This window comes from Ixodes scapularis, unplaced genomic scaffold (assembly GCF_016920785.2).
Source record: "Ixodes scapularis isolate PalLabHiFi unplaced genomic scaffold, ASM1692078v2 PGA_scaffold3__209_contigs__length_174095766, whole genome shotgun sequence".
Classification (NCBI taxonomy): Eukaryota; Metazoa; Arthropoda; class Arachnida; order Ixodida; family Ixodidae; genus Ixodes; species Ixodes scapularis.
Window position 1 is genome coordinate 150,955,828 of NW_024609868.1, and position 27,439 is coordinate 150,983,266.

At 42.6% G+C, this 27,439-nt stretch overlaps 1 protein-coding gene and 1 non-coding gene across 2 annotated transcripts in view; both read left to right on the top strand.

Moving 5' to 3' along the window:
- Window positions 1-27,439, top strand: part of LOC8050624 (adhesion G-protein coupled receptor G2) — a 136,577-nt gene that overhangs the window by 108,920 nt on the left and 218 nt on the right. The window contains exons 8-13 of the mRNA XM_042292923.1: window positions 2,407-2,562; window positions 5,783-5,904; window positions 11,585-11,856; window positions 20,237-20,306; window positions 20,910-21,109; window positions 25,531-25,655. Coding sequence (XP_042148857.1) covers window positions 2,407-2,562; window positions 5,783-5,904; window positions 11,585-11,856; window positions 20,237-20,306; window positions 20,910-21,109; window positions 25,531-25,655 — 945 coding nt within the window. The remainder of the gene's footprint in view (window positions 1-2,406; window positions 2,563-5,782; window positions 5,905-11,584; window positions 11,857-20,236; window positions 20,307-20,909; window positions 21,110-25,530; window positions 25,656-27,439) is intronic.
- Window positions 9,161-9,242, top strand: Trnas-gga. Its single transcript has one exon. It is a non-coding gene; the product is annotated as a tRNA-Ser (tRNA).

A 27,439-nucleotide genomic window follows, 5' to 3' on the forward strand; every position in this document is an offset into this window, starting at 1 on the left:
AAGTCTAATAAAATTGCGCCAATATTGCGCTACAAATCATATTACTCTCCTCCAGGCGTGCGTTTATATCAAATACTTTATTCAAGATACTGCATTTCAATTACTTTTGGTACTAATTCGCTATCTTGCAAATACAGTTGATCGAGAGTATTTGATATTATATCTTAATTACATTCCTCGGTATCTTGTACTCATTATCCTAAATACATGATTTTCTTTTTGAAAACATTTGTCGCGGAAATGTTTAACGAAAATATTAGTCGGTACGCCTTAGCGCATAGCTGAATACATTGCTAACTTGTAGTGGAAACGACCGAAGACTAAAGAGAAAGCAAACCAGAACTAAATTTGATAACTAAAAATGTCACGAAAAAATAAATAACAATCAATAAGGAAAAAAACTTTTTTCTTTGTGTTTGAAAGTGCTACAATAAGAACCGCGACGGCATAACCTTTTCATGGGGACAGAAATTCCAACAAGGCAGGAAACAGGTTACCAGCAGGATGAACTCTCAAAATGATGAAAAAGCTGTACAACGTTCTAAAAAAACTTCTACTTAGGATGGGAAAACAAATTAAAAAAAATATTCGAAAAACACAGACGTTTTTCACCGTGTCCGCGTGCGCCTTTCTTTTTGAAGTTTGGTCATGCGTGAGTGCTGCGTTCGGGGTACCCTACTTGAAGAAGGCGCGGCAAGTTTCATGCCTAGAATACGTGAGCGCTCGCGACTACGGCACTTAGTAAAATGTTGCGTCCAAGATGCGCATCTTAAATCCACCAGAATGTGATTGTCAGCGATGTTACTACAAAGTGAAGTCATTTTGCTCACTTGTCTTAAAAATATAATAGTGTAACCTGCACCACCGAAGCTACTCTTCGTACTGGGGCTGAAATGCATAGAATAGCCCTGCGATATTGTGTTGTCTGCTGCTTTTACTTGCAAATAAAGCATTCTAGTGTCCCTGAAGTCGATACAAATTATGCAATGTTCGAGTAATTTAATAACATACCTAAGTAGTACTCTGTTCAAGATATTGAACAGAGTACTACGTGGGCGCGCTTTTGTGGCGCACCCACAAATTATGCAATGTTCGAGTAATTTAATAACATATCTAAGTAGTACTCCGTTCAAGATATTGAACAGAGTGGCGTGGGCGCGCTTTTGTGGCGCACCCACGCCACAAAAGCGCGTGAGTGCGCGCTAGGCTTCAATGGTTTTCGGACAGGTTGTGGCAGTTTTGCGGTTGAAAGCATTCACGAAATATCATGGTGTCTCCTGTATTAGGCAATGCCGATGCATATCGTTGTCGGTGTTAACTTTTCAAAAGGCGCAAATGCGCTGTGAACTTAGGCACCGACATCTTCTGTGCCGGCATAAGATTTGTTCTCTGACATGTCGCCAGGGGCGACAATAAGTGAACGACTTGACCCCCTGGTATCAGGACTCTTCGCATCAATCTTCCAAAAGCGCTAACGTGCTGGACTTTGGTGCTGCAGGCGGACTGTGAGGTCGGCCTGAACTTTAGAGTGTGTGCAAATGAGCACGAAGTTTCATGTCAAGAATCTGCATGCTGAAAGGACTTCACTCAAGATAAACTTTTCGAAACAAACAAGTTCAAGCAAACTATCTAACACCACAGCAATGGGGCGAGGTTGTGTAGCAGGAAAACGATCCAAAGATCATCTCTTCAAGAAAACAAGTCCTTAGTGGGAATAGTGTAGCGGCGTGCTAAGGCGCGTGCCGGGAACCACCGAAGACGACGACGAAGCGCGTGCAGACGGCGCGTGACACACTTCTAATCTGGCCTAATTTGGTTATGGACGTCCTCTTGTAAATTAAAAACGTAACAATATTCTTCAGAGAAAACAACATGAGCAGTACTCCAAATATGTATGTTCTTCATGTTCTGTGTCCGTCTTCTACCTTGTGTCCCGTCTTTGTTGCGTTGTTTTTCACTATTCCTTCAACCAACCAGCACAGCAAGCTAACCTGTTACTACAAATATCTTTTTAGGATGGTATTAATTAAAACATTTTAAATACTGTTGTCGAATATCTTGTCAACCCGTTGTCCTCTGGATAGTTCCAAACGCGTCCCTACTTAAAAAGAAATACCGTGAGTTAAAGACGTAGTATTTCTCATTTAAAAGTTATTTAAATTTTAATATTTTGAACATGTAGAAAAAACAGTGATTGGCTTCAGCAGGAGAGGAACGAAAGACGATAAATATTTATTTGACTCCTCCGACTGACAGCTGGCATTTTACATCAGAAGAAGCTATGTTTGTTTTCAAAGCGACAGTTGCCAGTGAGAGGCTTCCGTGGGGTTCCTTTTTTCATGTTAGTACAGTTTCATTCCTCATAAACGACCAGATGGGTTCTTGAATCCTCGCTTTGAATTCCAGGATGTAATGCCGGTGGAAGTTGAGTGCGTGTTCTGGGATCCGAGCGAAAACCATGACCTTGGTGCATGGTCTACCGCTGGGTGCGAATACATCGGATTAGAACGGGAATATCATGTCTGCAACTGTTCCCATCTGACAAGTTTTGCTGTGCTATTCGTGAGTCATCCTTTTTTTCTCCCTTTGAGTTTATATTTGACGATGCTTGGTAGCCGTTGCATATATTATAAAGTTTTATGAATAATAAGTTTACTTTTTATTTCTTTTTATACTGCAGAGGCGAACTTGGAAACATTTTATGTAATTCTGAGATAAAAAAAAAAAGCGGTGCTACTAGTGATTGCATTTTTCCGCGGAAAATGCAGAATTGAAGTCTGTTCGTTTTGACTTGAAGCGTGAATATATTGTGGTAGAACCACACTGTATGTAAAGAACACTGCGTGAGAATATTTTTCGGTACTATCTAACAAACTAAAATATTATGGTAACTCTATCGGCGCTCAAGAATTCCGGATATACAGACACCTGAGGCTTTGGTCTCACTGACACTGAAGGATGTCAACGAGTGTAGTAAATACTTTCTTAAAGTGCGCCGTTTAGGACATCTTACTGTTATATATATATATATATATATATATATATATATATATATATATATATATATATATATATATATATATATATATATATATATATATATATATATATATAGAGAGAGAGAGAGAGAGAGAGAGAGAGAGAGAGATAGAGAGAGAGAAACGAAGCGCAGGATGACGAAAAGTATATACGGAAGAAAACACACCTGAGACGGTTGTTGGAGTTTTTAAAACATATTATTGGTAAAGTTGGTCGACGTTTCGGCCTGAGACAGACCTTTTTCAAGACTGGCACATGAGAGGTCACATTGACGCTCCTTGACCACGTCACGTGGCATTTCAAACATCTGGTTTCTCTCAAGAGTTGACGGTACCCCCCGACGCAGGCGTCCCCCCCCCCCTCCCCCCCGCGCGTAAACCTGACCCTGGTGAAAGAACTCGCACCCTGTCACGGTGCACGAGCGGTCTGCGAGCCGCCTCCTCAGTGCGTAAAAAAACAACACACACACGCATACATATCCCTTTTCTCGCATAATAAACTTCAACGAGGGGAGGTTGTGGATTTTTAGACACATCTTGAGCAGATGACTGCTCAAGATGTGTTAACTGCGTGCATGGACGTCATTATTCCAGGGTGTTCATTAAGGTAGATTGCATGCATAGATGACATTATGCCGGGATCTTTATTAATACCTGCCCGGATTGAATTAAGTTTGTAAATAAGATACGATTCTCTCTGCTCGCAACTGTTCAGTCAACAATACTATTAGAACTAACTCTATATGAAATAAATTGTGGATGGCCTAAAGTCTTTGGAATGTATACGCTCACGCTGATACAGGAGGATCGTGAATGTTAACCGCGTGAATGGAAGACATAATGCCGGGATGTTTATTGATCGCGGCTTTGAACTTGTGAATAAGGTAAGATTCTTTCTGTTCGCGATCTCGGTTGCTTTTGAAACCAGACTGTAAAAATGTGACTTGAAGCTCATCAAATGAGTGTTTTGGTTCGCTAACATGCTTTGAAACGGGAAGTGTGGGGTTTGATTTTGCATGTGATCTGTGATTATTAAACCGCAATCGGAAAGGTGTCTCTGTCTGGCCCACGTACTGCGCGCCGCAAGTGCTACACTGTAAAAGGTATACTACATTACTGGTGTCGCAATTTAAGTTGCCATAAATTTTGTAGGTGAAGTTGGAGTTTGTACTCTCTATAGAGTTTCTCGGTGTTACGTGTGGGCAGACCCCCCATCCCGACTTTCCGCATGGCCGACTCCCAGTGCTCTCAGTGGCAGTTATCTTGGACCTGACTAAGGAATCCTTAATGTTCCGCGAGCGTCTGTACACCACACGTGGGACGGTAGTAATAACTTTTGCGTTGCGTTCACTTTGTTGCAAAATATTAAAATGTTTCTTTAATATGGCGGTGGCATTCGGAGACTTATTGCTGAAGGTCAGCACGAGGCTGGCCTGTCGGCTTGTCTCCGCCTGGGGACCGCTGTCACCTAACAAGAGGTCGCGATCGAGGGCGCGCGCCTTACTAATTGCGTCATTTATGATTTTTTCTGGGTACTTCTGTTTTTTTTTAACCTCGCGTAGTTGATTGGCGTTGGAGTCAAAATCATCGTTATTAGAACATACACGTTTAAACCTGTGAGCCTGGCTGTACGGAATACTGGTTCGGCAAGGTCGAGGATAGCAACTGTCGAAGTGCAAATATCTCTGGCTGTCCGTGGGCTTTCGATACAGTTGAGTGACCAGAGTTGTGTCCTTAATTATTACTCTAACGTCTAAGAAATTAATGTCAGTTTTCGAGTAACTGTGTGTGAAGCGAATGGAAGGGTGCGCGGAGTTAAAATCTGCGATGAACTTGAGAAGCTCATTTTCTGAGTGTGACCAGATAAAAAATACGTCATCAATATATATCCTGTAAAACATCGGTTGGAGCGGACAAAATGCGAGAAAAGTTGATTCGAGGTCGCCCATAAATATATTTGCAAAGTTCGGGGCCATTTTCGTGCCCATTGTGGTCCCTCTAGTTTGAAGAAAAAATTTGCCGTCGAATTCAAAACTGTTTAAGTCAAGAACCAGATATGCCCTCACAAGCGCCTCTATGCCGTCTTTATGGGGAATATTGGTGTACAGAGCAGTTACATCCATTGTCACCAGAAAAGCATCCTTGGGTATTTGAATTTTAGAAATTTCTTTGAGAAAGTGAGTCGTCAACTCTTGAGAGAAACCAGATGTTTGGAATGCCACGTGACGTGGTCAAGGAGCGTCAATGTGACCTCTCATGTGCCAGTCTTGAAAAAGGTCTGTCTCAGGCCGAAACGTCGACCAACTTTACCAATAATACGTTTTAAAAACTCCAACAACCGTCTCAGGTGCGTTTTCTTCCGTATATATATATATATATATATATATATATATTTGTATATATATAAGTATTCTAATATATTTTAGTAGGCCTCATACTGTTCGGGGACAACCCCCAAAAAGTTATACAAATAAAAATAACTAGCCAGTGAAGCGTGCCCCGGGTCAACATTCACGCAAGTACCTTCGCTTTAACAAGGACAAAACATGTGTGTTCGTTTTTGATAACCGGAACTACGGCTTTATTTTGCACCTGGGTATTGATCAAAAGAAACGTCAACTTGTTATTCGAGCGAAAGACTTTCAATATTTGTTGTCATACTTCAGAAAGCGTGCACACCTCTCATTATAGAAATGTCCGTATGGCCACCGTGGAAACAGTTTCTATTTATCGATTTCTTTCAGAGGCATAACGACAGGAGCCGGACAAGTCCACATGATCACATTCTCAGCTACCTTACGTTCATCGGCATTGCCCTGTCAGCTCTCGGTCTTCTCATGGTGGTTTTCACCTATATTTGTCACAAGTAAGTTATTGACCATGATCTATCTACTTGCATGTCGAAGCCGGTTATTTCGTATATTTGTTGAATAGTCAATGTAATATTTTTTCCAACAAAACTGACTGAGGCCTAGCATATCTCTACTATAGAAGTAGTTCACCACTGCAACATAGGCCTCTTAAAGTAAAAGGTCTTCAAACCAAAGGCAGCTCCAGCATCGCCTATCAGCTCATGCCAAAATGGGTAGGAAAAGAGCCGGGGTAGCGAGCTGATTCGTCGAGTAGTGTATGGCTAAAATGCAATTTGATTTTTTTCTAGAGAAGGTGTGTTATTTAATAACATTGTAAAATCAAAACAAAAAATTAGATTCTTGGCTTAGATAAAAAAAACACCTTGCTAAAAGCTTCACGCGCAGGGAGGGGGGGGGGGGGGGGCTTGCACATTAGGTGGAACGTTGTTTTTGTGCCCTTTTTTATGAGGGTGGGGGTGAAGGTGGCGCCAACCTTCACGACCTTAATTTAAAAAATACGCGCGATATTTTGTGTCCTACCTTACCTTATTACGTAGAAGGCAGCTCTCTGAAGTTCGTTTTAAAAGAGCATAATCGGATTACCCTTTTTTAACTGCATATATTTTATATGTTCTTTTGTTTATTTTGGATTGACAGCGGTAGAACCTTAGAGTCAGTTGTATTTGAGTGGACGGCAAAATCCTTGATCATGAATTCTTACGTTATAACTACTCATGCTATACGAGGTGTGATCAAAACTTTCAGAGACTGATTTGTAGGGCAAAAAGAAAGGGCCGCACAGTCATGCGCGCGCAGCAGTCGAAGGAAGGGACCTTTGTGTCTTGTTATACAAAAGATCGTCGCTCTGTGAATACTTGGACCTGCGCTACACGAGTTTCTGTGACCACAAGCACGGGCCATTATGGCGATTTCAACATAAACTTCAAACCAGAGCGAGAGCGAACATCAATTCTGCGCCGAACTTGATAAATATAAAACACAGACCTCTGAAATGATTCAGCAAGCTTGTGTCAAAAAGCAGTGAATTGCGCGAAGTCTTTTAAATTGCACTTGCGCTTTGGGACGGCAGAACATCGCTGGAAGACGAAGAGCAGTAGGCCGACCTTATCCTACCTCTTCTTGACTTCAGTGACGTTCTGCCATCCTTGAGGCTCACCTTTTTACATAAGCCTTCTAAATCATTTCAGAGGTTTTTTTGTTTTTTTTTTTTACATTTGCCGAGTTTGACGTTAAATTGATGTTCGCTCTCGATTTGGCTTCAAGTCTACGGGGAGTCCACTATCCTCGTGCATGTGGTCAAACAAACTCGTGTATCGCGGTTCCAAATATCGACAGACCGACGCCCTTTGGCATAATCGCGCAGGAAGGTCCCTGCCTTCGACTGCTTAGCGTGCATCACTGGGATGCCTTCTCTTTTTACGTTGCAAAATGACTTTCTGAACATTTCGATCACACCTCTTAGAAAATATAGTAGTTCCCATAGAGGAGTTGTTTTTATTCGTGCCCATAAAGGTATAATTTCAAAAAATGCAGATTAAAAACAGAAAGTTTTCAAAGTGTTTAAAGAAAACTTCGTTTTAAAATGATAAACGGCTGGCCGTCGGTGCTTTTTAAACACCGTCAGTAACTCAGCCAAGTGTAATAACGTCCTCGTCTGCAACCATTTTTACTTTTAGTTGTGCTAAAATAAATATTGGAGGTGACTTTAGCTTGCCGGCATTTGCATGGAATGCAAATTATTACGCAACTGGCGTAGGAGAAGTTTACACTGTGTATATTTAGTCTTGTAGACTTTTACGCTTTTGAACAATATGTTTTTGACCGAATGCAAAACGATGGAAGTTCTCAGATTTTAGATTTGTTTTTATCGAACACGCCGGTCATTGTTTAGAACATCCACAATATTCTTGGCATCAGCGACCATAAAGTAGCTGTGGCAGATTCTTATATTCCGATTACCTACGTCGGTGAGGCAAAAGCGTGTAAGGTGATTTTATATAACGGAGGAGATCACAATAGTAGGACATGTTCCCTAGACTTGACTTTTCTGACCTTTGAGACGTTGGACGAAGGTCTAAGTATCAAGGAACTCTGGACTATCTTTAAGACGAAAACTGATGAATTGACCAAACGTTTCGTTCCTTCCCCTACGCTTAATCTTGAGCGCGCTCGGACACGCCTTGGACATTTCGGCATTTGCGAAGCCTTATTCAAAAGAAACGTAGGGGACACCTAATGTACCGTAGCACCCCACTTACAACAGATACTACAAAGCTAAGCGAACTTACTGCATTCGTCACGACCGATTCAAGCGGCCGAACACCTATATTTTGAAACGTTTAAGAAGAACATAAAAGTATTCTGTAAATATGTGCACAAAAACGCTAAAAATATTAGCTCTGCCCCACCATTTAATCATATGGTAATAGTATATTTAAAAATACTATGGATGAAGACGAACTATTAAATACTTATTTGCATTCCGCGTTAAATCCGTCTGCACCATGGGACTTTGTGTTCGACGTTTTAATAGTGGCAGATGCGATGCCCTCGATCACTTCAGAAGTAGAAGCAATCAGGAAGCTTTTAAATAAACTGGATGCAAGCAAAGAAACTCGTCCCGAAGATACTATCCTCCCTGTATTTTAAAAATAGGCTGTGGTATGACCTGTTTATATTTTTACGCGCGGCTTAAAATTTGCCGAGTTACAGTTACATTGGAGGCTTTGTCGGCTTGTCCCGATGCACAAATCTGGTCGCAGGAACGTGGCGAAAAAAATGACCGCATCTCCACCTGGTGGATGATGTTGATTGGGACGAAGCTCTGGTGGTGCTGATGATACTGATTTTATTGCTCATATGTAGTGCTGAGTTCTGGGTTGCGTTTCGACTTCATTATTACTGCTTTATGGTCGGTGAAATGCAGAGCCAGTGGTTCTTTTAGCGGATCATCTTGGATCCGCTAGAAGCCGTGGGAACGCATCTCCACCGCTTAAGTCAACGGTCCATGTCAGAAAGAGAATGTGTGGTATGGATCGTGGTTATATACGCATTTGAGCATTTGAGCGCAGCGCCCTATCGTCTATAAACGTTGAACGAACGCATGCAAAGTTTAACGCGATTATATACGCATTTGACCGTAGCGCCCTCTCCTGTATAGACGTTGAGCGGCTACATGCAACGTTTCATTCATGACAGAAACCCCAGCTCTTGAGTTACTACCACATCTCAGAGTCCCCTACTCGTCCCGCAGTCGTGGCCGAGTAGTTAAGGCGATGGACTCGAAATCCATTAGGGTCTCTCCGCACAGGTTCGAATCCTGTCGACTGCGCAAACATTTTTTTTCTTTTTTTAAGAAGACAGATGTGATGGCAATCGATGTGAGCACGGACGCCGGACAAGGCTAGACCCTAAGGAGCTTCGTCCCTAGAATTATCGTCCAATTTTATTAACATAAGAGCATGTCATGGCTATGAACTTACATTAGCATGCAACGTGGTAAGCACATTTTATACACGACCATAATCAACCGAGTAAGTGGTCTTGGAAAACTGTATTCATTCCAACATAGTTTTCGTCAAGGGTATTGACTGCGATGCAGAAAACTGAAATCGTACACAATTTCAGTTCACTGCATCGTTGCCCTGTATTGTCCTAGATTTTAATAAGGCGTTTGATGTTGTCCCACACAATTTGTTAATAGCAAAACTTCATTATTATAAGACTTGCAGTAACATCGTGCATTGCATACATATCTGTCACACCGCAAACAGTACGCCGAGCTCAATAATTGTGCGCCTGAATGTGCTGACGCGACATAGGGAGTTCCGCGAGGATCTCTTCTTATAGTCCGCTGCAACCTAAGAACGAAGGGCGAGGGTAAGACGGGCCGGGGAGGAGGAAGCAGACGGAACGCTAAAGAGAGAAGGAGGTTTCCCCCTCTCTTCTCCAGCGTTCCGTCCGCTTTCTCCTCCCCGGCCCGTCTTACCCTCGCCCTTCGTTCTTAGGTTGCAACGGACTATAAGTCTTTTTTTTTTCTTTGTTGAACGATATTGTCGATGTTTTGACATTTTAGTTTGCGTCTTTTTGCGAACGATTGCGTTGTTTATATAGGAAAAATGCAACTTTTGATGGCGTCAACATTCCTCAGGCGTATATTAATGTTATTACAGATTGGTGCGAACTGTGGGAAATTAATGTGAATCTTATAAAGACTGTCCAAGTCCCATTTACAGAAGGACGTGTTTCATTCAACAAGTCTTACACCATTAATGGTTAATTACTGATTAGCATCCACGGGTACAAATAGTTGGTGTATTTCTCACTTGAAATCTAGTTTGCAACAAAACACGTCGATCTTACTGTTCCTAAAGCCTCACGAATGATTTTGGTCCCGATTTTTTTAAGTCCTTACCGCTTTTTCTACAAGAAAAACTTTATTTCTCGCATGTTCGCTCGCTTTTGGAATGTGTTTGCACTCAATGGGACACCGAGACTGTTCTTCCTGCAGTCAAGCTTGAAAAGCTGCAAAATCGGGATGCCCGTTTCGTTTTAGACGATTAGAACAGGCCATTTAGAGGGACAAGAGCTAAAGAAAGCCTAGGATGGAGGGAGTCCAGCTTTAGAAAGAAAGGCCTCCGACTAAGATTGTTTCATAACGTATTTCCCTATAAGCCTGATGTTAAAAGACCGTGCTATTTTCACCAATTTTATTATTTATATCGCAACGAAGGGACCTTCTTAATAAGGTAAAACAATTTCGTTCCAGAAGTGATGTTTTGGGGAACTCATTTTTTTCATAAAACCACACGGGATTGGAACAAACTGCCAGTTTGTGTAGCAAGCATTGTGTTTAACGATGTTTTTTATTTAGCACTTACGTCATGGTGTTTCAAGCTTTTTTTGTATATCGTTTTCTTAACGACATGCTAATTGTTCTATTAGGTGTATAAGTAGTAAACATGTTTTATGCTTTTGTAACTATTATAATTCATTGTTGCATACTATTACTTCTCTCAGTCCCAAATAATTTCCCCTATTGTAACGCCCTATGGCGCAGTAGGTATTTGAACTAATAAGCGAATAAATTCAATAAATAATAATACAATTTCTTTGATTCTGTCATGATTGAATGAAACATTTTTTTTCTTTTAAGCAGTTAGCTGATAAGTGAAGTAATGTTTGACTTTCTTTGAAAGAAACTGAAACGTCTACAACCGTTTTTAAAGCATAGAAGGATTTATAACTGAACCCCCTACTAACAGGAATTAGTTAGACCGATCCTCGGCCAATCGATCCGTCAGTGTATTTCGCGGAAAATATTAAGAGACAAATTGACGTCAAGTGAAGTGATAGCACTACGTGACACCTCGACTCGATACCTTGACATCACGCCTCGTGACCGCATTGTTTGATGTCATGTTATCGCATGACACCGTGACGTCACCTAATGTCAACGTGTTCAGTCCCGGTGTCGCGTGATACCGTGGCGGTATTAGCTTCTCTGCTACATGTTGAGGGGGAATTAATGAACAATAGTTTCGGGCGTTCACTGCCCTAAACTATTATTCAATGTATTTTAAACAAATTTACACAGTGGCTCCTTATATACTCCATTCAATATTTTGTAGGATCTTGATGATCGAGGTTGCCGTCTTTCGTTTTTTATTCAAGGCGGTGGCGCAAAGGAGTTGGTCACCAAATCCTTATGCACCTGTCGGTGGCCCTGCTGGGGGCTCTGGGAGCGTACTTGGCCTTGGTGACGGTACCTGTGCCTCGAACGGGGCCCGCGCTGTGCGCATGCATCGGGGGACTGCTCCACTATCTGCTCCTGGTCAGCTTCTGCTGGACGTTCGTGGAGGCACTGCTGCAGTACCTCCGCTTCGTCAAGGTTCTGGGGACGTACGTTCCTAACCTGGTGCTGAAGGCGGCCCTTGCAGCCTGGGGTGAGTATGTGTATGTTGTGTTCACGCTAAATGACAGGCGTATGAATAAGTGTAGCACTAATGTTGTGTATACCCTTGTGAGTATTCACAATCCCATCCTGGAGAAGAAATACTGTGTTGTATTACGCTTTACCCCTGTTCCACTGCTGCATTGCGCAGAAGGTGATTCAAATTAGATATAAGATTTACATTTACACTGCCAAAGTTATTATTCTAAGAGTAAGAATCTTTGTGTCACTGAAGGACACTGAAGAGAAGTGTTACTGAACGAGTCCTGCGAGGCAGTCAGGAATTTTTGTCTTGGAATTATTTCAACCTGCTAAGTGACGTCACAAAGCCATGAAGTAAAGCTCGTTATATTGTTTTCTCAAATTACTATCTGGCAGACGTGCAAAAAAACGGATGTGTTGATTTATATAAAATAATGGCGACCGCTTACTTTGTACACAAATACAATTAACACATAACACATTTTTGCGTTTATACGAAATACACAACTCAAGAGAACTAAAAAAATTTTAGCACACCAAGACAAAAACTAGAGAGTTATAGAACCAACTAAACGTTATTGCAAAATAGTCCGCCCAGAGCTGGGCACCTTCAAACAGCCCGTTTCTTTAACAAATTCCTGCGCCTTTTCGTTGAATCACCCTAATTGAAATCAGTGTTTTTCATTGAGCTCCTTAAGTAAAGAAAATTTCGAGTAATTTTAAAATAGTAATTTTTACGCCAAATATACTCGAAGAAAGTGTGATTGAAATAAAGAAATAATTAACTGGGACTATTGTTATCGGCCGCGGTGGAGTTAGAACACGAGTTGACTTGAGATTTCTTGCGAAATAATGATCAAGCACTCATCGCCAAACGTTCCGAATTTTCAGTTTAGCTAGTACACTTGAATCAGATATCTGGGACGGTAATCAAAATGACCTCCAGCAGTCCTTGCGATCAAGAAAACTAAATTGTTTAACAAATTTAGCTAGTCAATAGCCTGACATGCCGTACATAGGAAGCCAAGAGCGACACAAGCCACAGCACGATGGTAATCAAAAGCTGCCACTTAAGCACGAGGAGTTGCCATGATCACCAACACGTTAAGACACTCCGAACGTGGCTAGTGCCGAGTAGCTTATTATTGTTCCGCAGCAAATAGCGTTGCCGCATTACCCGATACGAATAAAGGTGGATGAACGAATTGCGAAGCGAGAAGAATAAACATAATAAGCCACGTCATGTTTTCAATAGGCCGCCCGTGACTACAGACCAGGGTGGAGAATAAAAATCAAGATGATTTAAGCTGTGATTTCATTCGAACCAAATTTGCTATTATAATTTTAATCAAATATTTTCTGTAAAATAAATTCCGAAATGTTTTATTTATTCTTTGTTCATTATTGGATGCTTTCGACGTGCATTTGTTGGGTGTATAAATCAAAGTGTGATTGAACAAGAAAGATTTATATCAGGCTGAACACGAGCAAAAAACAAAACAAAAAACAGCGCGTTTCTAAGCGAATGGGATCACTGAGCTTTCTTTCTGCCTTACACTTTTTTCGTCGGTAACGTAACATCCTATTGCAAGCAAATCAGAACTTGAAATACAAAAGCTAATGAACGAAGCATCTTAACTGGCTAGAAAATCAAGTTTTTTTTAGTATGGCTGGGTTTACATCAATGAGAAGTTGCTAATTAAACTGTAGCTCAGGTTACACTAACTAACTCTTAAGTACTGTTTTCAACGATCGAACGGATTGATCAATAGGTTTGTCATGTTCAATACATGAAGTCATGAAGATACTTTTCTGGCTTCAGCTATCTAAATTAAATTCATTTGCTTTAGATTAAAAAATATATATATATAATTTAAGTAAAACAATTTGATTCAATTGATTTAAAAAAATATTCATTTTTCAGTTTTATAGACTATTTGGGCCACAGCCCCATGGCTCTAGTTAACGTGTTCGCGGCAAGTAGGCGCTCAATGCTCACCTTCTTTAAGATTGTAGGCGTTCGGAGATTTGTTTTCTTCTTGGTTATGTTATTGCGGGACTTCCCTAATTTTATTTTATTTGACAATACTATCGTTCCCCGCAACAGGGACCATGATAGGGGTGAGCAAAAAAAGAGTGAACATGAATAAAACGCTCAAAAGACATGGGTCACAACTGAAGCATTAGTAGCACATTGAATATTTATATATGAAGCAGAAAACGAACACGTGATACGAGCACAAAGTACTGTGAGCAACAGTTTCGGAGACATAGAATCACTTTATCAAATGCCTTATAAATTCATGAACTGTGCTGGCTGACAGAGTGCTTTCTGGCAGCGCATTCCACTCCATTATTGTTAAAATAAAATATGCATTTTTAAAGAATTTTTGGAGTAACAATATTCTTCAAGTTTTCTAGTATATTTATTTCGCGTCCTCCTACAAGTGTAGGGCCGCATTACTCTATCTTCCTGTATTTATTCAGAATACCTCGCATCGCCTTACAAAGGCATTATTGCGAGGGAGGCGTACACATACATTTGAGAAAAAGTACAAACGTACAAAAAGTAAAAAAAGTACAAAAAGGTACAAAAAGCGCGAGGCCGAACATGAGATAATAATATCAATTGTTTTTAGGTTTATGAAGCATCACTTAACACATGGTTAAAGAAAGAAGTGGCAGAAGTTGTAGAAATTATTTCCTCTGGCAGCGAATTCCAGGTGCTCGTTGTGCATGGAAAGAAGGAGTATTTAAACATATCCGTTCTACATTTATACTCTCGCACTTTTTTGGAGTGATCACGCCTTCCTGATGAGTAGTGGGCAGGCAGCATGTACTTAGATTTGTCAATGCCGAGATAACTATGAAAAATATTGTAGTAAAATTTTAGCCGCATAGACCGCCTTCTCTGGAATAATGGAATTAAATCAAGTTCTATTTTTAGTTGAGTCACACTTGATCCAAAGTTATAATTACCCGATATAAAACGAGCTGCTTTATTTTGAACTGCCTCTAGCTGGTTGACAAGGTAGGCCTGGCGGGGGTCCCAGCAGACACAGGCGTACTCTAAAATTGGTCTAATACAGGTTAGGTACAGCGTTCGTTTGGTAAACTTAGGACGATCTTTAAAGTTACGTCTAATAAAGTTGAGCATTCTGGTCGCTTTTGTGGATGTGTAGTCCACGTGTTTGGCCCACGAAAGGTTTTCTGTAAAATAGACACCGAGGTATTTGAATTCAGAAACAGTTGGAAAAAAAATTCCGCTGATAACGTATTTCAAGGTGACAGGATGTCTCTTGCGCGTGAAACATACATGATTACACTTGGTTATGTTCAAAATCATTCCCCATTTTTCACACCAGGCGGAGATACGGCAGATATCTTTCTGCGAAGTCAAGCAATCGGACGTGTTATGAATTTCAGAATAAAGTACGCAGTCATCAGCATATAGTCGTATTTTCGATTGTATGGAGTTAGTGATATCATTGATAAAAATTAAAAATAAAAGTGGTCCCAATTCAGACCCCTGTGGTACTCCGGACGTAACCCCAACATTACCCGAGCTTTTGCCGCTGATTAAAACAGATTGCTTTCGATCAGATAGGTACTCGCTGAGCCACGCAAGAATGTTGGATGGAATGTTTAACGTTGCTAGTTTATAGATAATGAACGCGTGAGGTACTGTGTCGAATGCTTTTTGAAAATCATGGGAAACGCAATCTACTTGAAGCCCGTTATCAGATGAAGTTGCAATGTATCAGAAATATACCGTTTAAAATCATGTAAAGCAGTTTCAAGTGCTTTCCCCCCCCCCTCCTTTTTTCTTCCCGTAAATTCACTTCTGCCATGGAAAACAGTTCCGTCGGCGGATCTCGCCTCCTATACTTTGGGAAAATAAAATTTAACGCCTGTTTCTGAATCCTAACGAGTTTTAATACTAACTTCTCAGTGTAGGGGTTCCACACTTTAGTGGCATATGCTAAACCTGATCTTATTAGCATTTTCAAAGCTAACCGTTTAGTTTTTAGGGTGTTGCATCTCAGACCGCGTCTTATTTCCGCGTGCGGGGGGAGGGGGGGGGGGCATTAACGGTCACAACAAAGAAGCAGAGTCTCGTGATTGGACGCGCGAGCCAGATTGAACGCAATGGTTTCAGCAATCTGCCGATGTCCCGTTGCTACAATGAACTTACCTCGTTGTAAATTTTTGTACATGGATTAAAGTGATTCAGCAACGTCTCGAGTAATGTCTGGCAATGGCGACGAGTTCCGAACCAGCCTCTGAAGTCAACGGATGCAACTCCGAGTCTTCCGCGCTGACGTACCAAGTACCACATTTAGACCACACAAAAGATAACTGGACTTCATATATTATCCGCATGAAATCCTACTTCGAGGGAACCGGCATCGTGAAAGATGCCAAGATCAGAGCGCTTCTCGTTTCGTTGCTCGACTCAAGAACTATCGACGTAATTAGTGGGCGTTGCGCGCCAAGGAAGGTTCGAGAGGTAATCTACGCTCAAGCGACTGAAATTCTCGAATAATTTTACGCGCCGAGACCGAACAATATAGCTGAAAGCTTCAAATTTTTCGCGATGGTTCAGAACAAGGATGAGTCATTTCAGCAGTTTATCGTGGAACTTCGGTAGCTGGCCGATAAATGCAAGGTCGGCGGCATGTTAGACCGCATCCTACGAGACAAGATAGTGTGTGAAATTCGAAATGTCGACGTTCAGAAGGCACTGCTTGCGAGTACCAAATTGACATTGCAGGAAACGGCATCGTCCTGGCGACGAAGGCCGCGAGGTAAATTTTCAAGCTCATGAAGCCTTCAGACCTGAAGTAAGAGCCGGAATTGTACAAGCTGGCGGGTAAGCACCGACCGGGACCGCCAGGGTTGTAAAGCAAGATAGAACGTGGACAATCGCTAGAATGCGAACGGTGTGGCAGCAAGGAACACTGCAAGATGGCCTGCACGTTCAAGAATGACAAGTGTTTTCAGTGCGGAAACAAGTGACACATCGCAATAATGTGTCGCTCTTATGGCAAGCGACAACAGAGGGCGTTCACACTGACCGAAAACTCCGCTGAAGACGGCGACACAGCATTTTCGTCGCAGCTGCTGTCCCTGAAAATAACCCTATCGAGGAGTAAAAAATGTCAGCCCAGTACGGCGTAAGTTCTGTTGGGGAAGAATCAATCTCTTCATGAATATCGACACGGGATCACCTGTGTGCGTGATATCCTGGGACATCTACATCAAGCACAGAGAGAGACGGGCAATACTCGAGGAGCCAATCGTGGAGTTGTCTTGTAATCTGGGGCCACTGCATAATGCTGGTAAGCTTAACGCCCCCTGTATCTTATGCCGACAAGACTGTCACAGCGTCAATGACTGCACTTCGCCGGCCAGGATCGTGTTTGTGTGGCCGAGACCTGATCCAAGCGCTGGACAACTTGGGGACTCCTGTTCTCAGTGTGTCCAACTCGAACAGCCAAGGCAAAGGGGAGGCTCTGTTCGAAGACAAGTACAAGACCAAGGATGGGGCCAAGGACAAGGAGATTGAGCTCTACCTGCCCCTGAGGAGCCGGAAGTCCGTGCACTAGACGGCGAACTCGGACAGCGAAGACGGCGGCCGACTGTCGCGGAGGCGGGAGCGGAGCTCGGGGGGTGTGTCCAACGGCTCCGACGACGAGTGACGGCCCCGCAAGAGAGGCCGCCCCCATGTAATTTTCGCAACACGAAGGGCTTCACGGACGCCGAGATCCGCCGCTTCATCAAGAGCTACCGCAAATTCGCCGCTCCCGCCAAGAGGCTGACACGGTAGCCCCAGACCCGGAATTGCATGAGAATCCGCGGGCGGATCTGAAGTGCCTGGCCCACCTGCTCCACTCCGGCAGTGAGCAGGTGATGAAGGAGAGTCATACCGCGCCGATACCGGGCGGGGCCGTCGCTGGGACAGCACCACCAGCGGGACCTCGGCCAGATGCCCGCACCAGCGGACGACTTTCAACCTGTCCGGGGTGTCGGTGAATGCTAAGTCGGTGCTCAGCAGCTACCAGGAGTTGGCGGTGCTGGACGCGGTGCTGCCGTACGCGGCCGACCAGATGCGCCATTGGAAGATTGACCTCTCCATCAAGGACCCCCACTTTGACACGTCGTGGGGCGTGGCGGAGGACTCGAGTTTGCTCATGAGCATCTACGAGCACGTCATAGGCAGCTGGGAGGCGATCAAGATGGACGCGGGCCTGGGCCTGACGGACAAGATCCTTCCGGACGGGGAGCAGCTCAAGCCGCAGACGATGCACCTGTACAGTCGTGCGGACTACTTTCTAAAGAAGCTGCGCAAGGTGCACGTACGACAGGTGGATCTTAAGGAGGGAAAGAAGAATCCCAAACGCGGCCGAAAGACACCTCCGGAGGAGGCTCACCTCAGCAAGGCCATTGTAGACCATGACTGCATTAACGACAGTGATAATGCTTCGTCGACGAAATCGCGCAAGCCCAAAGCGAAGGCCGATGACGAGACTCGCCAGAGCAACGCCGCGGCGGTGATCGACGGAGTCGCCAAGGGAGTGGCCCCAAGCGGACCGAACGTCACCGAAGCGAAGCCCGGAGCGGAGTGGCCGCCAAGGCCAAGCGGAAAAAGGACAGCGTCACAAGCGCAGTTTGACGTAGCGGAAGATGAAGCCGTCCCAGCTCTTCGACGGTCGACAAGACGCAAAAAACCTGTTGACCGACATTCACCATAAGGGGGAAGGAATGCTGTATCTCAAACAGCATCTTGTTTCCGTGTGCGTGAGACCGCACTAATGATTACGGCAAAAAAGTAGAGTATCATGAGCGAACGCGCGAGCCAGATCGAACTCGATGGTCTCAGTGATCTGCCAATGTCCCGTTGGAACTTGGTACAATGAACTTACCTCGTCGTAAATGGTTGTACACAGATTAAGGAGTTTTAGCAACGTCTTGAGTAATCTCTTTTAATTGCTTTCTTAGCACCCTGAGTTTACATGTAGCTTGCTTAATTATAATAATGATGTGCATCTCCCATCGTAGATTGGTAGTTATTGTTACTTCTCTGCATATAAAGACATCTGCCAGCTTTTACACCGTTGTCTAATTTTTCGTAAATTTTCGTTCAGCTTGATGTGGTGACTGTCATTGTTTATATGATTACACAAAATAAAAATCATCATCGAACAGTCCTGCTTCTAGAGTAATGTCCAGAAGGACATCCATAATAAAAATAAAAAATAACAATGGACCGAGAACTGAGCCCTGTGGGACTCCCGAGGAAACGTCTTGTAACATTGAATCATGTTCATCGATACTAACAAACTGTTTCCTCTGAGACAAGAACGCTTCGATCCACTGCAGGAGTTTGGAATTTTTAACTAATGTTCGAGCTCAAGGAGGAGCTTATTATGGTAAACCTTGTCGAAGGCTTTCTGGAAGTCTAAGAATATTAGGTCGACTTATCCTCTATTATCAAGGGTCAAAGAAAAATCATGAATTTGTTTCGTTAGGTTGAAGTAAGCTCATTCGAAATCCGTGTTACTTGCTATCAAATACACGATAAGTATCTGAAAACGTTCTTATATGTTTGTAAAAGCCGTGCTCTAGCATTTTACAACAGATAGATGTTAAGAAAATGGGTCTATGGTTTGTAACTGAGTTAGCGTTTCCACTTTTATGAACACGTATAATTTTAATGATCTTCCGATCATCTGAGATAGACCCATCTGCCAACGATTTCTTGAAGACGAGACTGAGATACTTCGCACACCATTCACTGTAAAAGCTTAAGAATTCGTTGCGGATATTCTCCGGACCCGCGGCTTTGTTTGGATTTTTAGGAAGTAGCAATGGGAAAATACCTTTTTCTGGTATTGTGCATCATCCATTGGGGGAACATTTTCAAATAAGGAACTGCGGCAGAATATGATTATCAGTTGACAAAGCAGTGTACAAAATATTTATTAAAACAATTCGCATTTTCTTTCTTGTTTTCAATTGCCCTATTTCCTGCTGTCGCCTTGGTAACTCCTTTTTTCTTGTGGTTAGTTGACGCCAAAACCTTTGTGGTGAATATCTTATGAACTTTTGCATTTTAACATTAGAAAATGGGAATTTTGAGGCCATTATTTTTTCTTTAAGTTCCTTACTCAGCATCAGGATTCTAGCCTGTAGTTGTCCATTCCTTTCCCACGCGCATTTGGACTACTCCTGGTTAAGCGTTTTTGTGTTGAATTATATCCCTTGTAATCCAAAGACTGTCTGTGTTCCGATATTAATCTACAGTTTATGTAAGATGATTATACGGTTGTATGACGAAAAGAAATAAAGATGTGCAAAAAGGACCCCTCACTCTTGTATTTTTATAGGGTTCCCTGCTGTGATTGTCATTGCGGTGCTCGTTATAAATCCTGGGCATTACAATCAGCGAGCGCACATGTAAGTACTCTTCCGTCTTCCCACCACGTTGCCTGTTGAGCGCAACGAAGCCTTTGGGGTCCTGTTCGAAATACGTGCAACGCACGCAAACAAGTTGTGCTATATACGGCCAAACCATATACATTAAACCGGTGTACTGTTGTATAAAAAATAACTCCCATTTTATAGGATATGACATCACGGCTACCTTTATAAAACTAGGTGAATATATTATCAAACTTAAATTCAGTCAGGAAGAAAAATTGCGGGAAAACGTGCTTTCGGAATAATACTTCAGCCGAAACATTGTTGTAACAAATGTGCCCCGACTCTTAATGCACCGTAGCTCGGACCACGTGGAGCGAATGTTTACGCTGTAGAACCCAAAGATCCTGAACTCGATCCCCGCACCTTCCTGCTTAAATCTTGATAAGCATAGTATCGACGTTCGGTTGTGTAATTTTTGCTGAGCATTGCTCGTTAAAGTCTCTAGGCTAGCGGTCGTACTGCACTGGATAAACTTCTCTCCAACTGCGAAACCATCACGTGCCTCCGTCGAGAGACAATGGGCTGCGTAAGCGTTTAGACAATACATTGCTTACGTCAATCGCAATTTTTTTACAGATGTTGGCTCGGCAAAGATATCTTGCTCTACTCATTCCTGGTTCCTGTGGCCACCATTTTGTTCGCCAACTGCGTTGTGTTCGGCGTTGTCATCTTCAGCATCTACTGCCGGCGGCACAAGGGACTTCGGAGTAGCCAGAGCCAGGCCGCGCTCGCCAAGGCCCAACTGAGGGCAACCATCTGCATTGTGTTCCTTCTGGGTGAGAGAGAAAATACTCCCAATGATGGTTGTCACCAGAGGTGTACAATGTAGATTTGTAAGAAACCAGAATTTTTCTTTAAAGGGAACTTGCCCTTTGGCTAAGTTGGCTGTGATAGGAAGAGGTGAATTCGGGTAATTGGCTAATTAACCATAAACTTCAAATTAACTTTTTTCTTTAACATTTGGGGGCTAAATTTAGTTTCAAAATTGATGCCGACCTCATCATGTTCATTACAGTCTAGCAGTGACGTAGAATTTTAATTAAAATATGTATAGTGGGCACTACGAGGCGATAAATGTCATCCTTGTACACGGCATTAAACCAAAACTTCGATGACTACGTCTTACGCTTGTGTCACTATGCTGATGTCATCTACAGCGCCGACATGTAAATTGCGGAGCAGGCAAAAAACAGAGTGATCAACGCTACGAGTGCCTTTTGGCGGTTGTTTCGGTTTTGAAGCTGGGTACAAAGATCGCATTTCTCGCCTTGTAGCGCACACTTCAGATATTTTTCCAAATTTTCTCGTCACGGCTGTATTATATAAGTAGGTCGAGCGTCATTTCTCCAACTGAATCCTGTCCCAAAAAATTTAAATTTAGAAAAGTTATTAAAACGTGCTTGGTAATTATCTCAATAAATAGGCCTTATCGCAACGGTTCTCGTGACCTCAATGTTCACCAACTTATGATCAGTTCTTAAAGAATCCTAACGCAAGTACTTTCGTTTCATCTGTTCCTTTTAAAATAGAAACATCTTTTATATAAATAAAATGCAGTATCCGTCTGTGAAAACGTTTGTCATTCGTTTCAGCGTCAACAGAGAATAAATTAAACGTGACTTAAGGTAAAAAAATCAGCTCGCATAGAAACAGATCAGTGTTCACCAGCCTGGTGACCAAACAGCACGCAACGAAACAACAAAGTATAGCGCGTTAAGAGACTATACCACGAAACAGCACGCTGAAAAAACTCAGAACGTAGGACCCAGCGCAGGAACTCGGCTATTGCCTTCTGGCATAACTAAGGCCGTTTTGACTGTTTTCACTTCGTGAACATATCTTGAAGCAAGGATGAATACACTAACTTAAAAAATTAATTCCTTCCCCATGTTACTAACAAATTTCAAGAGGCAATTCGGTGCGTAGAGCAGCATAGCACGAGCACTCGTTTTAATTGCTGATATATTTATTTTAGTAAGCACCGAAGGGCTGTTGAATGAATAACGTTTTTTCTTTCAGCTAAATCAAGCAAACAATGAGCAAAGTTTTCAGTAATCCGACTCCTACTAGTGATGAATCACTCAACAAACTGTTATAGTATCTTAGTTACGGTGCCAAAGCAACGAGCTGCTGTTAGGCACAGCGTTACACACAGCCTTTACCCTTTCCGGTAAGCTCTTTAGTATCGCGAAATTCAGAATAATTATTGTGAAAGCGGCAAATGAAAATTATGAAAAAACAAACACTCAAATATACCCGCACTCTTTAGTGTTATCACGTCAGTAGCAGGCACGCTTGTCATTCGAGCAGGCAGTCTGAGAAATAGACTGTGGTCACTTTAAAAGATTAGCTCTTTTACGGAACCGCTCTTAGAAGCTGCTTGCAAGAACAGTACAGCCCTTTTTACCCACGGCTCGGCTCCGGTCGTTCGACGCGCCGGACGGCTGCTATGATAACTGCACTGTATTCTGTGGAATACGTATGCTTTGAAGCACGGCGTCTAGGTGGCGTTCCACCGTACACTGTGGAACACACTGTTTTGAAACGAAAATATAGATGGCGCCGCATGAGACGGGAGGCTGACTGAAGTAAGGGGAGGGGGGGGGGGGGTACAGTTGTGAACAAATACTATAGTCAAAAGAGTGAACTTCTGCCTGCCGGTGGTGCCACTTTTGTTTTTATTGTTTTCAATAAAACCTTTTAGTTTGAAAAACAAAAAAAAAGCTTTTAGATGCTATTTCAGCGATGTTTTTTGGAGAGTTTAAAAAATTTTCAGGCAAACCGGGGACAATAAAGAAAACGCCGGAGCACTCCTTTAGGCACCCCTATATTTTGTTTCATTGTATTTTGGTAACAGAACCTTTGATCAAATTGTTTTCGAATTCCAGATGCCGTTCCTGACGCACGCCTTAGCGCATGCCACGCACGTCAGCGCGAGCTCTGGGTGCCAATATTTTTTTAGTTAGGCATCAACTTTCTCAACAGCAACATTTAGGCAGATTCTTTTTTTTTTTAATATTCACATAAATGTTGGTTTAGACATTTGCGTTTGAATGTGACTGACGGCGTTGCAACTGCATGCCACTGCTTAAAGGGAAACTGAAGCGATCGTGTGTTTGAGAAAAAACCCTTGAGTCGTCTTTATTTGGCCTTCAGGACCACGAACATCAATGTTATCCCTAGCAGCACACTTCCCCGCTCATACTTGGGCCAGTTTGGTGCAAGCTTGGGCCAGGCTTGAGCCAAGTTGGCTCTAACTCGAGCCAGCCTGGCCCAAGCCTGGGCCGAGGAAGTGTGCTACTTGGGATATTTTTGATTGATGTATACCAAACGCCAAATATCAAGATAGTGTTAGGAGCACGGGCCGCAGGAAAGCCGACGTCGGTAGGACGGGAAAATTCTGATTGGTCGATAGGATCCCGACGTCACAGCCACATGACCTAGCGCGAGAATTTCAAACAACCCACAGCGCTCCCGTGAAACGTGACGTAACGCGAAAAATTAAAGTGAATCAAACGCGACACCGTTGAAAGTTGGGCGAGTAAAGGGGTATTCACACGAGGGAGAAATCCCGGGGATTTCTCCCCGGCACGCGCATCCCACGACGAAAACGTCAGGCTTTGCGATGTGCTAAAGCCTCGCGTTTTCATCTCGTGATGCGCGCGTGCCGGGGAGAAATCCCCGGGATTTCTCCCTCGTGTGAATACCCCTTTATGCACAGTTATGAGGAGCGAAACAGCGCCAAAGGTACGGAGGACACAGTCAGCAGGTGACTCGTGAAATATTCGAGGCTTGTTACATTTCTAAGTATAAGTTGAGTGCGTCAGTGTCTCTCGATCGCGCTCTTAGATAAAGAAATCGCGTTCTTGGAGAGCTGTGACACTTGCCCTTAGGCGATGGTCGTATGTATGTTTGTCTCGTGTTTTACGCCGGTAAGTGGTTTTCCAGAAAGAAACAAGTTGTCTGTCAGCGCTCGGTCTGTGTGTTCCTCGTTCTTTGTCCTCCGTACTTTTGGCGCTGTTTCCCCTCTTCATAACCAAACACGAGATGTAAATTTCACTCTATAAAATGAAGCATCAGCCTTTAGTAAAAATAATCTGAACAATTTTAGGCGCAGGCGGGATTCGAACCCACGACCCTTCGGTTACGAGTTAGGCGCGCCAACGACTAGGTGCACGCAGAAACGCATACTCGGCTTGGGAACGAGCGGATGTTTATATGTTTAGCTATCGCGTTCCACTCTTAAAGGCGAAACTTAGGCATCCTCCTGTATTTGTTTACATGTCTATTGTTACGTTCGAGTCAAATACTATACACATTCAACTTTACGCACAAACATATCTTATAATTTTCATCCAACTTGTTTTTTTTTGGTTTTTGTTTTTTTTTTATCTTTTTTGTCTTTTTTTTTTTTTCGAAGTCACAAAAACACAGTGGCGTTATCTATCGAGTAGCAGTGGCCCAGTTCCTGTCTGAAAATATTTCTGGAACTGGCTAGAAAGTTTCGCACTCTTTCCGACATCAAGCTCACGCACTAGCTATGAGTCTTATAACATTGCTAAAATTATTTTAAGCCCGTGGTGAAAATCCTAAGTGTAACAATTTAGGAAATAAACGCGGGTCGGGAGTGTTCCGGCTATCCGGTAAATGGCACCAGTGTGCTATCTTGTAGTAGTCAGTTTCAAGCAGTCACAAACCACACCTAAAGAGAAATATCTCAAATAGTGGTCCTGTAAAGTTGCCGAGGTTTGAGTTTGACCAGGTTCAACTTTTACGAACTTTTAGCGCGAAGTTTCACAGACATTCGACCGAAGATGGACTATTATCGACATGCGCGAAAGTAATAACGAGCTGACTGTGCGTTACGTTGGAGGACGCGCAATTTAAATGGGTTATATATTGTTTTCATTTAACGAACTTGCTGAATCTTTAGAAGGTTATGTGTTTACCTTTGTACTGTGTAAATGATAAGGAAAGTTAGTGCATAGAATATTTTCTCCCAGATGTTCCAAACATTTGAGCAGGCGTCAGGCAACACTGCTCAAGTGTCCAACGCTTTCGAATTTTGCTAAACGCTTGAAGGTTCGCCTCGAGGCTCAACGTTGAACTTGAAGACCGACAATGGTCCGCAAATACCTGGTCTTAACCAGCCCTCAGAAGGAATTTAATAAGGTATCTCGCATTAAAATGCTCGCAGGACTCACCTGGATCTTTGCCTATCTGAGTCTTCTCGAAGAAGCATCCCGAAGTTGGGGTCGACTCTTCGAGTACCTCTTCGTAGCGTCCAGCTCCTTGCAGGGATTCGTCATATTCCTCTTCCACGTAAGTGACTGGACGCATTTGTTGTAGTCTGGACTAGCCACATAAATTCGACTAGCTTGTCTTCAGTTTTCATAAAATAGAGGACAAGAGTAGTTAGATTTTGCTGCGAAGATATATGTCACAGATTTGTTATAGGCAAGGTTTCCTGCTTTCGCAGGAAGAAGATAAAGGGAGAGGGAGGGGAAAATTCGAGCTTGGGTGTTTTTGTTTTGTTTTTTTAACGGCTCCCAGGTATTCTTTTTTTGGCGTTTGTTTTCGGTGCCAGACAATTATGAAAGCTTTTTTCTGGCATCCGTCTTAAGAAAACGGGACAACGGGCATTGGATTTCTCAGCCTCCAGTTAACGCGCGCGTGACCAATATCCTTAGCAAACCATCAAGTAAAAATAAATACAATAAAAACTGTAAGCTGTGTGGTTACCACAGACAGGAGCAGCCTTGCGGACAAGTGGGTGTGTCTGGAATTACTACAGGATAAATATGTAGATGTATTTCTTTTCGGTTAGATTTTTTTTTTTTAGCAACGACAGGTACTTTTGTTATATTTCAGTTTTTTCTGACTTTAATAAAACCGGACTGGGGCTTACTGCGCAGAGTTTGTCTGCCTGTACCTAAATAAAAAAAAACCTAGTGATAGGAAGGTTTAGACGCAGGAAACGTAGCCTGTTATGAAAATTCGCACACATATATTGTTTCTGCTCCTGAGGCTCAGTTTGCCCAGTTCAGTACGTCTGCACAGCTTGTATATTTTACTTGTATCAGGCAGTAATCAGGATTGCAAGCACTATACAATGTCTTTCGACATAAAAAGCCGACTGGATAGGAATTTGAGGTCATGCTGTGAGAGTGTCAGTCTTCGCGTTATGAGCGGCCGAGCTGCGCTCCTTCGACACAACCGATAAGAAACCCACCAACTTTTCCCGAAACAAAAAACAAATCCTAAAGACACTTTAGAGCCTGGTGGTATTAGTAAAAGTGTGATACTAAAGACTAAAGAATACTACATAATAAATAATAAGAATACTAATGAACAAAAGCCGGGGATGTTAATTTCTTCTCCTTTCTACCTTTAGCCTTTTTATTCCGTTTTTGTCGGACGAGAGTGCCATTTCAGCGCTCGGCTTTATTGCCTTTGATACTACTGTTAATAATTCATGTATTTTATAGACATTTGCAAAACTCGCCTTCTGTTCGCTGCCATCTTTGTCTGCTGGACTGTGGAACTCCTTCTGAGCATACACTTGTGATCTTCTGTGCGATTGGACCCCGCGTATGCTTCCCCAGCTCACTGGCACCGCATTTTTCCCGGGTGATAAGAGATGCAAAGGTTTATACTAGCAAAGTGTCCGATATCTTTGGGACGTTCATAATGAAAAAATCAATTAATCTTTCATGGACGTCTGAGAGAAGGGCCAGGAATTTAGGTAAGTACATTATCCGTCATGTGCACCAGTTAAAGGCCTTCTGACAGAAACTCGCAGGAATACATCCTTAGCTGCTAGCAGCTTGGCAGACGGCACCATCCGAAATCACATATTTAAGTGCCGTAAAGAAACGGAGTAGAACGTTACCTTATACCTATGCTTATGTGGAGCCTCGGTTATAGTTAAAACCAATTTCTATTCTGCAGTATTCATGGAAAAAAAAACTGCAAAATAAAAACACTTTCAATTAGTCGATTAGCGATTTGAGCACAATATGGTGTCTTTAAACGTAAGTGTATGTTTATGCCTAAACTCTGACTTTAAACAGTGTAAAAATGAATTCTGATCAGGACCACCCCTC